This window comes from Xyrauchen texanus, chromosome 37 (assembly GCF_025860055.1).
Source record: "Xyrauchen texanus isolate HMW12.3.18 chromosome 37, RBS_HiC_50CHRs, whole genome shotgun sequence".
NCBI classification, from domain to species: Eukaryota; Metazoa; Chordata; class Actinopteri; order Cypriniformes; family Catostomidae; genus Xyrauchen; species Xyrauchen texanus.
In genome coordinates, this window is record NC_068312.1 from 31,853,002 (window position 1) to 31,867,728 (window position 14,727).

Here is a 14,727-nt window from a genome sequence, read left to right on the forward strand (position 1 = left end):
ATTATTGATTCATTGTCATTTCTTGAATATGAAGAAATTTTAATATTGAAGTTAAAAACAAGTAATAACGTGTAAGTATAAATATAATTCAATCTAGTTCTGTATAGGATAGTAAGTATAAAATAAGCATAAGGAACAGTCAAACTGTCTGCACAAAGCACTCTAAGTTGAATGTTGATGCTGCATAAGCCACGTCAACAAGCCAGCATAAATGTTTTGATGATGTCATATTTTTAGACAAAACCTGACAGGCAATTCACCAGAGCTTTGCAGGACCTGCAACTACAGTGGTAGCACTTTGCTGAAGATGTGCTTTAAGTAGTATACTTTTTTAAATGGTTTACAGAGTCCAAAAGTCAGAAACCACTTGAGAAAATGCTTCTATTTTGCATTTTTCTAATTTAGTACAGTATTTTATTTTGCAATTTGAGTGAAAAGATTCCAGGAGTTTGTGTAAAACCTGATGATCCAAGTTATCGCAGCATGATTGAGAATGTTCCAATGAGCATCTTGTGTCTTTCAATGGAAGCAAGAAAATCTGATCTTTTCTACAAAAGAGTTAACATGGTCAATATCATACATTTTCTTATTTGATAAGTAACCTAGAAATAGTGCAGCATCTTATATCTTTATATCTTAACATTTATTTGAATAATTTATATTCTGTTTATTTCCAGGTTTACCATATATTTTAAATCCCAGTTTTTCTTTCTGCACTAGCCTTACTAATATTTTTTTTAATAATGTTTTACATAATACTTTAAGTCTATTCTTTGGACTTTATTTGCTGGCAGGTGAAAAATACGGCTGCTAATGTACTCAGGGAAACATGGCTAATCTACAAACATACTAAACTTGTGAAGAAGATCGACCACGCCAAGGTCCGAAAACATCAGCGCAAGTTTCTGCAGGCCATTCATCAGTACGTATATCTACAACATTCAGTCTAATATAGAATCTTACAAAGAACTGCTTGACCCTTCAGCTGTCCACTTTGGTATGGTAGCTTTTATATGAAGTCAAATATAAATAAAAAATGTACAATGATTAAAACTGGGTTTAGTTAATTTGCTCTCTTTTAAATTTTGGGAATCTACTCACATGAAATATGTTAAATAGTAAATTGTTTTGAAAAATTCATTAAACCTTTTAGACTGAGTAGAATCAACCTCATATTTGTCTCCTCATTATAAAGGACATTGAATTATGTCTTCTGAGAAAAGTCATGAAGGTTTTGAATATCATGAGGGTGAGAGGTATAATGGTTAGGAAATGTTCATTTTTGGCAAACTATCCCTAAGATCTTTGGTGTATTCTCTGTCGGTTCATGGGCTAATACTGTCACGAGAATGGTGTAGACATTAACCTAGGTGCAGGACAGAGAAAAAACGTTTGCTGTCAGCTTACCCAGAACAATAGCAGTCAGCCATGTTGAACAAAATGGTGTTTACCATCAGCTCATGAAAAGCCAACAAACAAGTGCACAAAATCAGTTATTAATTTCAAAATATTGATGGAAATACCATAAAATATTGAAGTAAAAAAATGTTGGCCAAGCAATGCAATGCAAATAACATTTTGGTATTAAGTGTGGTGTGCAACTTGAGGTTTTTAAAAATATATTTTGTGTTTGTTTTGCTTTTAATCACTGCAGAGCTCAGAAGTAAGTCTTCTCTCTTTCCTTTCCATTGGAACCTCCTCTTTTTCATTTTTCAGAAGTCTTATTCAGAAATATCAACCAACACAATGAACACTGGAAACATTTGAAGCTGGGTACCATATTATATTAGATGTAATATCCATTAAAAGTATAGACAAATTAATTTTTTTTTATAAACCTGTTAAGATGGTTTACAGCCCTCTAAAGGTACATACTTGGAAAGAAGAAATGTTCTTTATCCTCTCAGCTTCAAATTGATCAGATCCCACAATGTCCAAAATTCATTCATCTAACCTGTACCTGATTTCCATAGAAACTTGCACTGCAGTTTCTTGGCTGCACTATGAAATAACTATGAAACTGTAGCATAGTGTCCTAACGAGCAGTTGTTAATGAATGGTATGTCCTGTTGAAGCCATTTGAAGCCATCAGTTCACGTTATTTTATCTTCATTAAAAAAAAAACAACAACAAAAAAACAAACATGTTTAATAGTAGAATTCCCAGTGAACAACTACATTTCCCATAAACCTGAAGGGAAGCGATCGACCAATCAAAGAATCGCAGCAATCAAAGTGCATCTGCAGCATTTGTACATTCTCATGACACAATGTGAATGATGCAATCCCTACACTCTCAAACTACTTAGATATCTGCATATATCTAAATATTTTGCAATAAAATTTTATAGTTTTGTTTTTATACTTACTGTATAATCAGCAACTTTAAATCAATTGTTTTAAAATTTTCCATAGCTTTTCATACGATCAAGTCATTTGAAATTCTTCCACCTTTGTCTTTTTATCCAATTTTTCAATAAGTTTTCCTTCAAATCACAGTTTATTGTGTTGTGATGCTCTTTTATGAAGGGTTTTATGTAATCCCTATGGAAAAAATATATTTAAAAAATACTTCCAGAACCAAAATGTCTGAGCAAATGGGCGGGCACTGTTGTGCTCTTTAAACTAAGTGATCAACAGAATGTCTTGTTGCTTGTCTTGGTTACAGCTGGTTAAGACAAAACTGATTTACATGGAAGAGATGCATTTTATTGCTTATTGCTTTATCACGTTCTGTCTGGTTAGGACACATTGTTAGTCTTCAATGTTTTCTTGCAAAGAAATTGCAAATCATCTATCAAGATATTTTTACAAAAATACCAAAGGTTAAAGCAGTGCATGAGAAGTTTAGAAGGAAACACAAGCTTCAGCAACTTGTACTTGTTTTCTTTTTCTTGATTGGTTCAGCTTTTAAGTGCAGTAATGCTGGAAAAAGAATTCTGGCCACGCTATCAGTTCACTGATGTGAATCGCCAGTCCTGCCCCTATTTGGTGGTCAAAGCGAAAGCACAACTGCTAAGCACAACAGTTCATTCATAATGTATTTGGCCTTCACTTTTACGAGACCACATAAACATTCCCTTGCCTAATGCATACAATCATAAAATTCTATAAATATCTGCACCTGGAGGCCTTGGTAGCTCAGTGAGTAAAGATGCTGACTACCACCTAAAGTTGCAAGTTCAAATCCAGGGTGTGCTGAGTGACTACAGCCAGGTCTCCTAAGTAACCATATTGGCCCGGTTGCTAGGGAGGGTAGAGTCACATGGGGTAACCTCCTCGTGGTCGCTATAATGTGGGTCTCGCTCTCGGTGGGGCATGTGGTTAGTTTTGTATGGATGCAACGGAGAATAGAGTGAAGCCTCCACACACGCTATGTCTCCGCAGTAATGTGCTCAACAAGCCACGTGATAAGATGCGCAAATTCTCAGATGTGGAGGCAACTGAGATTATGCCACCTGGATTGAGGCGAGTCACTACGTCACCACGAGGACTTGGAGTGCATTGGGAATTGGGCATTCCAAATTGCAAAGAAAAGGGGAGAAAGGTATATAAATATGTGCACCTGTTATACTCAAACTCAAATTGGCCATGTTACTCATACTGCAGAGAAGGTATCATGTTCATCTAGAGTGCAGAGAACTATGGAGGTCTGGGTACAGTGACAAACAGACCAATTTTGGACCTCCCAAAATTGAGAGTTCATCTTTGAAACAGTACAAGCACTTGTGGAAAAGTATAAAGTGTTCACCTTTTCTTTTTCCATACAGCTTGCACACTTGAGATTTTTTCTTTGTGGTTGGGGGAGAGGTTGGGAATGGATGATTGGGGATGGTTTAGGTTGCTTGGTTTACTCTGGAGAAGACACAAAGAGCTATCCTGTTACATTCACATTCTGCATGTTACAATCTGAGGATCTCCTGAATATATCTTTAAGGATCATGCAAGAAATTTCCCTAGGCTCCGATAACACTCACCCTAACATCTTCAAAGCACTCCCCTCATCTCTTTCTCAACAGAACTTTCCTATCTGGGTTTTGTTCATACTGTCATTGAGAAAAGCCCATCCTTGTGTATTTACATGGTTCCTGGTGTTGACTTTATGAAGGTTCCTGGTTTTTACTAATGCTTCTCTGTTAGAACATCTGTCATTTCCATGTTCTAGAACATCTGTCATTTCCAAGCTTATAGCCACCCAATTCTGTAATGTTATCAGTTCATCTGTTTGCACATGTTACTCAGGCTCCAGTCTGAAAGGATACAATGAATGTTTTCATCCAGATCCTTTTAAAAATCCATATAGATTGCCAAAACATCACAATATTAAGTCATTAACCATATTTTGCACATGTCTTGTTATTATATAAAACTTGAATTTAAATGTTTTAAATAAACTCTGCTGTTGTTACTTACAAGAGTGGCATTGTTTTAAAGGAATAATCCAGGTTCAACACAAGTTAAGCCCCATCGACACCATTTGTGGCTGATTACCACAATCATTTGTTTTGCCTCGACCTTCCTTTTCTTAAAACAAAAAGGCAGAAATCAAGATTACAATGAGGCCAATGGAGGGCTGATTTTTGGAGGGTTTAAAGGCAGAAATGTCAATTTATATAAGCACTTACATTAATTCTTTTGTTAAAAATTGTGTGTTATTTGAGCTGTAAACCATTGTTTTTACAGTTCTTTTTTAATTTATGGTATAACATCATCAACAATGCTGAAGCCAAAATTGGCTATAACTTTACACAGAAAAGTTTAGTAAGCGATTTTATCACACTAAAATCATGTTAACAAATATTGTTTACATCTTGTGTCTATACTTTTGAAATAGTGAGTATTTTTTAACATTTACAAATTGGTCCCATTCACTTCCACTGTAATTGCCTCACTGGAACATTTACATTTACACATTTGGCAGATGCTTTTATTCAAAGCGACTTACAATGCACTTATTACAGGGACAATCCCCCCAGAGCAACCTGGAGTTAAGTGCCGTGCTCAAGAACACAATGGTGGTGGCTGTGGGGATCAAACCTACAATCTTCTGATTACCAGTTCAGTGCTTTTACGATTTTTTTATGAATTCACAATTCATTATTGTGGTCATCAACATTATGCAGCAAAAGCTATTGATTAAGCTTAACTAGTATTGAACCCGGAATATTCCTTTAAAAGCAACTATATTAATTTAGTACTTTCTAACTTCATTTCATGCTCTTCTTTTACATTTCATCACACTTTTATGGAGAGTTTGGTCTGCATCAGATCACCATCAAAATTATGTGCAGCACAATTTCTTAATTTTGAGGTGGTATTATCAAATCCATGCATATTTTTATTCAAAAAACTTTGGAACAATGCCTCAGTTGTTATTTTTTTGCCCATTTCTTTTACCTGCTGTTGCTCAGTAAATTTGCATGTGTGACGGAACCAAACTGGAATGTCAATGTTTGCATGTTGGCGCACCAATTTCGTGGGAGAACATTCAAAATGTGATACATTGACCTTCCAAATTATTACCCAATTATCAAACTCTGTTTCTTCCTCTTTTTCCTTGCTAATTCCTCTCATTTCATTAACACCCCATCCCAACTCCTGCACTTCCTGTTTCACTCCTTCCTCTATAAACTCCCTTTGTATATATGCATGTCCTCTTTCCTTGTGCCCCATCCTTGTCTCTCTTTCTCTTTGTCTGTCCACCTGCTTCCTGGCTTCCTTTCTTAACAGACTGCGAAGTGTGAAGATGGAGCAGAGAAAGCTGAATGACCAAGCAAACACGCTGGTTGACTTAGCCAAGGTGTGTAAAAAGTTTCTTCTTGTTTGAAAAGTTCAGTGTGAAGATCAGGTCATGTAGAAAAAGGATTGTGTGTGTGTATGTTTTATGGAATAGGTTATATTTTAGTTATGTTGAATTTTCAGCAAGATGGTGATGAAAAAATAGATGAAGATATGTGATTTAGGGAGACTGAGCCATTTTTGACAGTCCTCTCAATTTTAAAATGTGGCTTGAATGACCTGAATTCACCCTATATAATGTGTACTGCATATTATAGTAAAATAGTATTTGCAACATTTACATTTAGTCATTTAGCAGACACTTTTGTCCAAAGGGATTTACAAATGAGACACATAGCAAGCAATTTGTCATACAAATTTTAACAACATCTGCAGATGTTTTTTAAGCTGGTTCCTGATTGTTGAGAAAGTAACCACATATCGTGTGGAGGTTGGAAGTTAATTCCAGCACAGAGGAGCAGAAAAAGTGAACAATCGTGAAATAGACTTTGATCCTCTTTGTGATGGGACCACCAGGTGCCACTACACCACAGAGAGGGAGTTGGAGCATAGACCTGAAGAAGTAAATTAAATTAAGAAGGTGCGGTTCCATTGGCTGTCCTGAAAGACAGAGTCAAAGCCTTGAATTTGATGCAGATAGCTACAGGTAGCTAGTGGAGTGAAATCAAGAGTGAGGTGACATGAGCCCTTTTTGGCTGATTGAAGACCAGATGCACTGCTGTATACTGGACCATCTGCAGTGCCTTAACTGTGTTAGCTGGAAGGCTAGCCAACAGAGCATTGCAGTAGTCCCGTCTTGAAATGACCAGAGCTTGGACCAGGAGCAATATAGCATATTCAGACAGGAAAGGCCTGATTTTTCTGATGTTGTAAAGCTTGAATCTGCAAGACCGTGTGGTTAATGAGATGTGTAATTAAGCTGGTTGTATACCAACACTCCCAGGTTCTGAGCTGTTCTGGTTGGTGTCAGTGTAGTTGAACCAAGATGAAAAGTGAGGTTGTGGTCAACAGATGGGTTGGCTGGGATCACAAGGTGTTCTGTCTTGGCAAGATTGAGCTGAAAGTTCCTTCATACAGACCGAAATGTCAGGAATTATTGTCAGAGAGGCAGGCAGAGATATGAGCTGAAACAGTAGGGTCGTCAGGCTCGAACGACAGGTAGAGCTGCATATCATCTGCATAGCAGTGGTAAGAAAAGTCATGTGCCTCATTGACCGGTCTGAGTGATGTAGTTTAAATCGAGAAGAGGAGGGGTTCCAAGCACTGATCCTTGAGGATCCCCAGTGGTCAGCTGGTGTGTCTTGGACACCTCTCCTCTCCATGAGACCTTGAACGATCTGCCAGTGAGATATGACTCATCCAAGCGCAGTTCCTGTGATTCCCAAGTCAGAGAAGGTGGACAGGAGGATCTTGTTGTTTACTGTGTCTAAGGCAGCAGACAAGTCAAGGAGGATGAGGATGGATGATTTGGAGTTAGCTCTCGCCAGTCACAGGGTTTCCTCTACTGACAAGAGGGTAGCCTCTGTTGAGTGTCCTTTTTTGAAGCCAGACTGATGTCTGTCGAGTAGGATGTTCTGTGAGAAAAAAGAAGACAACTGGTTGAATATGACCCTCTCAGGAAGGGTAGGAGAGAGACCAGTCTGTAGTTTTCAACTACTGTGGGGTTATGTGTTGGAATTTATGTGTTGTTACTCAAGCCTACTTGAATGTTTTTGGAATGTTTCAAGTTTTGAGATATGCATTGATAAAATGTGTGAGTGTGAGTAAGATCGATGGAGAGGCAGCTTGCATAAGATGTGAGGGGATAGGGTCAAGTGGACAGGTAGTAGGATGGTTAGAATGAAGCATTTTGGAGACCTCAGTCTCAGAGAGAGGAGAGAAAGAGGAAAACAAAGGATGTGACCACCAGCAGAGTGCCGTCGTCGGGGAATGAGGCCAGCAATACATCTAGCTCATCAACAAAGTTGCCTAGATGACCTGGTGACCAAAAAGTGGATTTTAGCAGGCAATAGAAAAATATAGAAGGGGCCAAACTTAGCATAGTGGCTGGCTCCTTGTCGGTGTCCTTGCTCGGTGGACTTGCGCAGACAGACTCGCAGGTCTTTATGCGAGACAGGTCTTCACACAAGGGTTGCCGTTTCTGCTACAGTTCTCTCATTACTTAAGTACTAATTGCTGTCCAGCCAACAAATTAGCAAATCAAAGTCAAAAAGTGTCAAAAGCCTGAAACTGAAGCAAGATTGCCCTATAAAGCTCACTAATAGACAAAGATTTAGCTTAATTTTCAGTGAAGTACAGAACAATCTCCTGAATAACAACAACTAATAGTCCAGTGTCACAGCAAATAACACTGCAAACAAACAAACTACAGTTGTTGTTCCCCTCTGACAGACCAAATTGTTGTTTACAGTATGCAGTATTAACCATTGCAGTATGCAATAGTATGCAATAGGATAGTATGCAATAATAAGCATTTTAAACAGTAGGACATGATGTTTAAGCATGCAACATTAAGTATTGTACGTTTAACTTAGCGGGTGCTATCCAGTTCTCATCTTGGATAAAAAAATTTTTATCAGTTGTGTGTAAATATTATTTATTTTTCTTCCATTTTCTCCCCAGTTTGGAATGCCCAATTCCAGTGCGATCTAATTTCTAGTGGTGGCATAGTGACTCATCTCAATCCAGGTGGCGGAGGACGAATCTCAGTTGCCTCTGCATCTGAGACTGCCAATCCGCGTATTTTATCATGTGGCTTGTTGAGGCTTCACACTGTTCTCTGTGGCATTCGTGCACTACTCACCACACGCCCCACCGAGAGCGAGAACCACATTATAGCGAGAACCACATTATAGCGATCACGAGGAGGTTACCCCATGTGACTCTACCCTCCCTAGCAACTGGGCCAATTTGGTTGCTTAGGAGATCTGGCTAGAGTCCCTCAGCATGCCCTGGATTCGAACTCGCGACTCCAGGGGTGGCAGTCAGCGTCTTTACTCGCCGTGTTACCCAGGCCCCCTATGTGTAAATATTCTTAATATTTGACAGTCTGATCTCAAACTGAGTTAAGGATGGGATGTTAAATGTTTTCAATTGATATTTCTTTCAGTTCATTTGTCACACAGCAAATGGAAGGTCAAGTCAAGCACATTAAATTTGGTATATACTCCACCCATTATGCTCTTGGCGAATGTCACCTGACAAAAACATGCAGAAAACTTGCATAATGTGCAGAGTATACATACTGCGTACTGCAAAAATAGTATGAGCAGATTTCTACTATGCAATTTTACACCCGTAATCGATCACCACATTGTCTTACATACTTAACTGACATACAGTTCACAGTATACATACATATGATAATATGGCATTTTAAACACACCCATAATTTTTGCATACACGCTTTTAGGTTAAGCTGTAACCATTGGCTTAAAACATACAATTGTGTGTGTATGATGTGTGAGTCTGTTAACTATGTGTTTGCTCACTTCGTCAGACACAGAATGTGATGTACGATCTGGTCGCGGAGCTTCAGGAGCGCAGCGAGGAGCTGGAAAAGCGGATCGGTCACCTAGAGACAAAACTGGACTCCATAAACTGCAGTCTGCAGGCTCTGCCTGGCCTGCTCTCACAAGCCATACAACAGCAACAGCACCTCCTGCTGGACGGGCTGACCCAGCGTGGATTGACCCTCACAAGACCCTCATCGCAGGCCTCCGATCACTCCAGGATGTCATCGGTACACCGACGACGATCCCCCTCGACCGCACCACACACATCCTCTGACAGCGGCTAGCAAACATGCACACACCCGAAACCATACTTTAAAACACCACACACACTCCCACAGACCTCTGTCATCAACTAACACTGCTAAATATACTTTTAGTACTAAAACATTAACAAGAATGACAACTTCAACACACAGAGAAAACAATGTAATGATTAACACATGGTAGAGATATGGTTTATGTTTAGCCATTGTATGGCTGATTAAAGTTAGCTTTTTTGTAAAGCCCTTGTATAGTAATGGACTGGATTCAGATTGCAGAGTGGTGGAATGGATTTATATAAAGGTATAGTTGGGGGGGGAAATAAACCAATGAAAATGAAGAGGATTTAAATAAAATGGAAGAATGCAATTGAGACTTCCTGTCCATGACAGTGTTTGAAGATGTAGACTGAAGATGTTTGGAATGTGACACTAGTTTACCATTTACTAAATACTTGACAGTATACTGTACACTGTATACTGCCTACTATTAAAAAAGTAAATGAAATGGTAGGATTTATTCCAAGATAAATGTTCTAAACAATAGTTTGCTACATTATTGTCACATGACCCCATCACATTGCACGTGAATGGCATCAGGTTATCTTAGAAATAAAATAGTTATTTTGTATTTTTAGTTCTGTTTCATCTTAATTCAATGTTTTAACTTTTGGCCATAAATAATAAGCCAAAAAAGAGATTTTGTGAAATTGTGGCTGTAATTACTTTGTTACACTGGAAGTGGAAGACAAGTTGTATAGTGCACATTTTGGCAAATGTAGTATACCTTCTGGGTGTTCTATGCATATAGGCAATTTGCATACTGGGCACAGTATACACTAATAATTGTACTGCAGGAATAGTAAGAGTCATAAGTTAGTATGTCATTCCAAATAAAGCTTTAGAGCTGATGGGGCTGAGCAGGGAACTTTGGAAGACAAATGGGTGGATGGTTGAAAACTAAAGGATCACTTGATCTTAGGTATTCAAAGTCAAAAAGGTAATAATAAAAAATCAAGAAAGTAATCATTTAAATAGTGTTTGCAAATGCATATTTTAGTTTTTGCAGTACAATGAGACTGATAAATCTTTTCATAAATCATGCCACACAAACTTTCTTTATTTCATTCTGACCATACACAAGTTGGAAGACAATTTGCATTCTCATAATAGGAATAAACAATAAAATGCTCAAACAAAATGTTGTGCTGTATGTGCATTGGGCTCCCACAATTTTTGACCTATGAGTTTCAAAGATTTTTTCCATTACCTTTCCAGTTGTTTTCAGTTAAAGCCATTAAAATTCAAAACGATTCACTAATCAATCATTCAAACCAATTTGTGAGCCGGTTCGACCGAACTCAAAAGAAAGGTTTACTCACAAATCAGACATCACTATGGCTTGTGAGGAAATTTTACTCAACACAAGAGCAATATTTATCCAATGAAATATTTTAGAGCAGAGAACTAGAAAGAATTATATTTGTTATAGAAATTCTCATGCCTTTTACGATTTTATTCCATCAAAACGATCAAAATGTCCTGATATTTCCAGGTTTTCCCTTGCCATGCGATCCCTGCTTGCACTTATGCAATATATATATTGTCTTCCAGCATGTACAGTATACTTGCATATACTGTCCTTCCAGCAACTTTTTTTGTGTCTCACAGACAACTTTAGAGGAATCACATAATACAAGGTAATTCATCATCTAGTACAATTCATTCATAATTGTAGTCAGAACTTCCGATGGTCTTTACAGCTCCAATGTACAAGGCAGCCTGGGCTGAGGGAAATACAGCCCACCCCTTACATGTTTCAGTGCAAATGATGAAGATGATTTTCTCTTAATTTTTCCTTTGTTTTTTCTCTCCTTTTTTACAGAGATTCCTTTTTATTATTTACATAGATTTGTGTAGCTTGTAGGGGATAGGCAGAGTGGCAACATAGTTCAAAACATGCATTCATTGATCAAATACTGTGTGAAAACAATTCACCTGAATGAAAATGTAGAAATTAACAAGAGGAGGTGAATCCCACACTTAGATATTATGATCAATTACATGAAATGAACTGGTTTGGTTCCCAGTTCTGGGTTTATTATGACAATCATACAGATGTAATTGTCTTTATGGGTTTCAGAAACAGCAAACTGCCTTTACTGTGTGTCTTTGGCCTTGTTGGCCAAGCTGTAGCAGATTTACATAATGCTGGGCTCCAATTTAAAGGAATAAATGAAGAAATTCTATACCCGGTTAAGTTCAATTTTTATCAACCTATTCTTTATATTGGAAATGTTATCTGTACATAACAGGCTTTCAATGCAATCAGATTGCAATTTTAGATTTGATGTAGATTCTTCACTGTTTCAAAACGTGCACATTTTTATAGGACAACACCAGCGGCTTACACTCAGTGGTAACGAATGAAACAGGATGTAGAAATAACAGTTCCTGTATTACTTGCAGTTAACCATTTATAGAATGTTTGTGCACAAGAAAATGGACAGCATTTTTAGCCCACACATTACAAGGCACTTTAAAGCCTGTAACTCAAGTGCTTTCATTTTCCTGATTGTTCATCCATCCATCTAGTCCTCTATACTGTACCTCCTCTGCATTTGTGCATTCACGCACTCTTTTGTGGCTTGTTAGTGTTTAACGTTTTGTTATGTTCAGATTAGAGGTATTTAAGTTGAAATTACATGGTCAATTTAATTTAAGAATACTCATTTAATAAATGTGGAACCGATGTCCATGATTAAATCAAGTATAGGCAAAGAGTTATTTTTTATGTGTACAGTCTATTTAAAGGCATCGATTGAAACCTTGTCCTTAAAGGTGGTGTTTTTTTTTAGGTTATTCTTTTCTCCTATCCCATCTTAATATACAGAGACAACTGTAAGTATGCCACATCAAAACGTTGTTGTTGTTGTTTTGAGCATCCTAATTTTGGTGCCCAACATTGACTCATTGAACCAATAGTGTGAGTTTGTAGCAAGACTATCTGTTTGGACAACCAATGCAAGACAGGGGAAAGAGTTAAGGCAACAAGTTTTGTGAAACCGGTTTGAAAACTTTATTTTTGCAATTCTGTTTAGTGCAGCAGAAACTCTACACTTCACCTTGAAAATATAATTAAAAAATTACTTATTTGTGCACATGCAGCTCTAAAAGTTGATATATTCATGCAGTTCAGAGAGGTGGGTGCTATGATCTGAACAAAACTATGCACCCTCATTCATATTCTTTTTTGTTTTATGTCTTGTTTTAGTAATTGACTTCAGGGCTACAAAGTGTTTCAGTGACATACAGCATACATAAACATGATCAAAATACAGTTAAATGCAAATGAATAGGCACTTAGAATGAAGATCACTTTGCCAATTGATTGTACGATCACACAGTTACCACCATTGGTTGCTCCTAGATGGAAGAATATATGAAGGAAAAAAAGGATATCCTTATAAACTAAATTTAAAATGTTGAGAGAATGGACCATTACCACTGAAGCTGACAAAAATGCCACAGAAATTTAAAACGTACATAAAATGCTACCTGTAGCATATTACTTATTACTTTGTTCTCCATCTTTCTCTCTCAACAACATAAACTCAGCAAAAAAAGAAACGTCCCTTTTTTAGGACACTGTATTTTAAAGATGATTTTGTAAAATATAACTGCCTGAGTTACACCAGGAATGCACAATCCCTCCATCAGTGTTCAGACTGTCCGCAATAGGCTGAGAGAGGCTGGACTGAGGGCTTGTAGGCCTGTAGGTCCTTACCAGACATCACCAGCAACCACGTCGCCTATGGGCACAAACCCACCTTCGCTGGACCAGGCAGGACTGGCAAAAAGTGCTCTTCAAACTAAAGTGTCACAGTTTTGTCTCACCAGTGGTGATGGTCGGACTCGTCGACGTTTATCGTCGAAGGAATGAGCATTACACCGAAGCCTGTACTCTGGAGCGGATTCGATTTGGAGGTGAAAGGTCCATCATGATCTGGGACTACTCGACACTGCAATGAAGTCTACCAGCTTCACTCAATGAGTATTTATTAATATTTAAATGTCAAATCAAATAAAGCTGGCAGTCTTGATATTTCATGTATGTTTGTATTCTGAGAGTCTTGCTTAAAAGGGGACACTCTCAATGCAACCATGCATGGGCACAAAAAAGCAGTGGCTTAGTGGAATAATCAATGATTTATATTTGGTCAGACCTTAAAGCACGACAGGCTGTTTTAAAAGTAGAGCTTAGAATAACAATTTTTTAGAGCAAAGTTTTTGGGTTCATACTGTATATACAATACCAAAAGAATATTTACTTATTTACCCTAAAGTCCTTAAGATATTTTTAAACTTGTAGCAGAACAACTATACCAGAGAGTGTATTTTAAATGTTTTCAAATAGGGTTTATATTCTTTTACAGAATTACATAATTTTGGTTACAGTGCACTACTAATGTTATGTAGGCCTATTTTGTTTTTGTCCACAGATATCTCACAACAAGGTGAGTGTTTTTGTAGAACACAATACCTTATACAAGTATCAGTGTGTTACAAGTCTGGCATTGTGATGTCATAATAACACATTTAGACATTGTTTTGGGGTTGTTTAAAATTGTTAAACTACCAGCCTTAAAAAACCTCCCCATCACTGTAAACAGTATTGTTTGTAGCACTTCATGTATTTACATTTTAATACATTTGTAAGCAAAGCCTTTATGACAGGTACATGTGACAAAACATGGGCATGTGAAAATGGTCCCTATCAGATTATTCAATGAGGCAAGCATTTTTTAATGTTTTGTATTGCCATGTGATTCACTTATATAACACAAAACAAGTTATTTGATAAAAACCTTTACTATTCATACACTAGGCAGTGTTACACGCCATTTCAGACGTTGCCCTATAATTTAGAAATGGGCGTTCTTATTTTGTTCTCATCTCATTCACTGATGCTGCACAAGAGGGCGCTAATTGATTGATTTGGACAATTCTGCGCGTTAATTCATAAGCTACATTTTAAGTAGTATATTGACGTTTGTGCTGTTGTTTTCCCACAAAAAGGACATCACTCACTGGAGGTTAATTTTCATTAAGTAACTGGCTTTTGTAAGTTAAAGAGGCATTACAAAAAAATTA

At 37.5% G+C, this 14,727-nt stretch overlaps 1 protein-coding gene across 4 annotated transcripts in view; it reads left to right on the top strand.

Moving 5' to 3' along the window:
- Positions 1-11,214, top strand: part of LOC127630978 (small conductance calcium-activated potassium channel protein 2-like) — a 46,568-nt gene extending 35,354 nt beyond the window's left edge. Inside the window, exons 8-10 of one of the 4 annotated variants that reach the window (XM_052108907.1) lie at positions 1,655-1,663; positions 5,730-5,799; positions 9,298-11,214. In XM_052108907.1, coding sequence (XP_051964867.1) covers positions 1,655-1,663; positions 5,730-5,799; positions 9,298-9,597 — 379 coding nt within the window. In that variant the 3' untranslated portion in view covers positions 9,598-11,214. Of the gene's footprint in view, positions 1-794; positions 923-1,654; positions 1,664-5,729; positions 5,800-8,420; positions 8,715-9,297 lie in introns of those variants that run through there. The other 3 variants (XM_052108904.1, XM_052108905.1, XM_052108906.1) reach the window with 3 other exon arrangements.
- Positions 11,215-14,727: the final 3,513 nt, after the last annotated feature.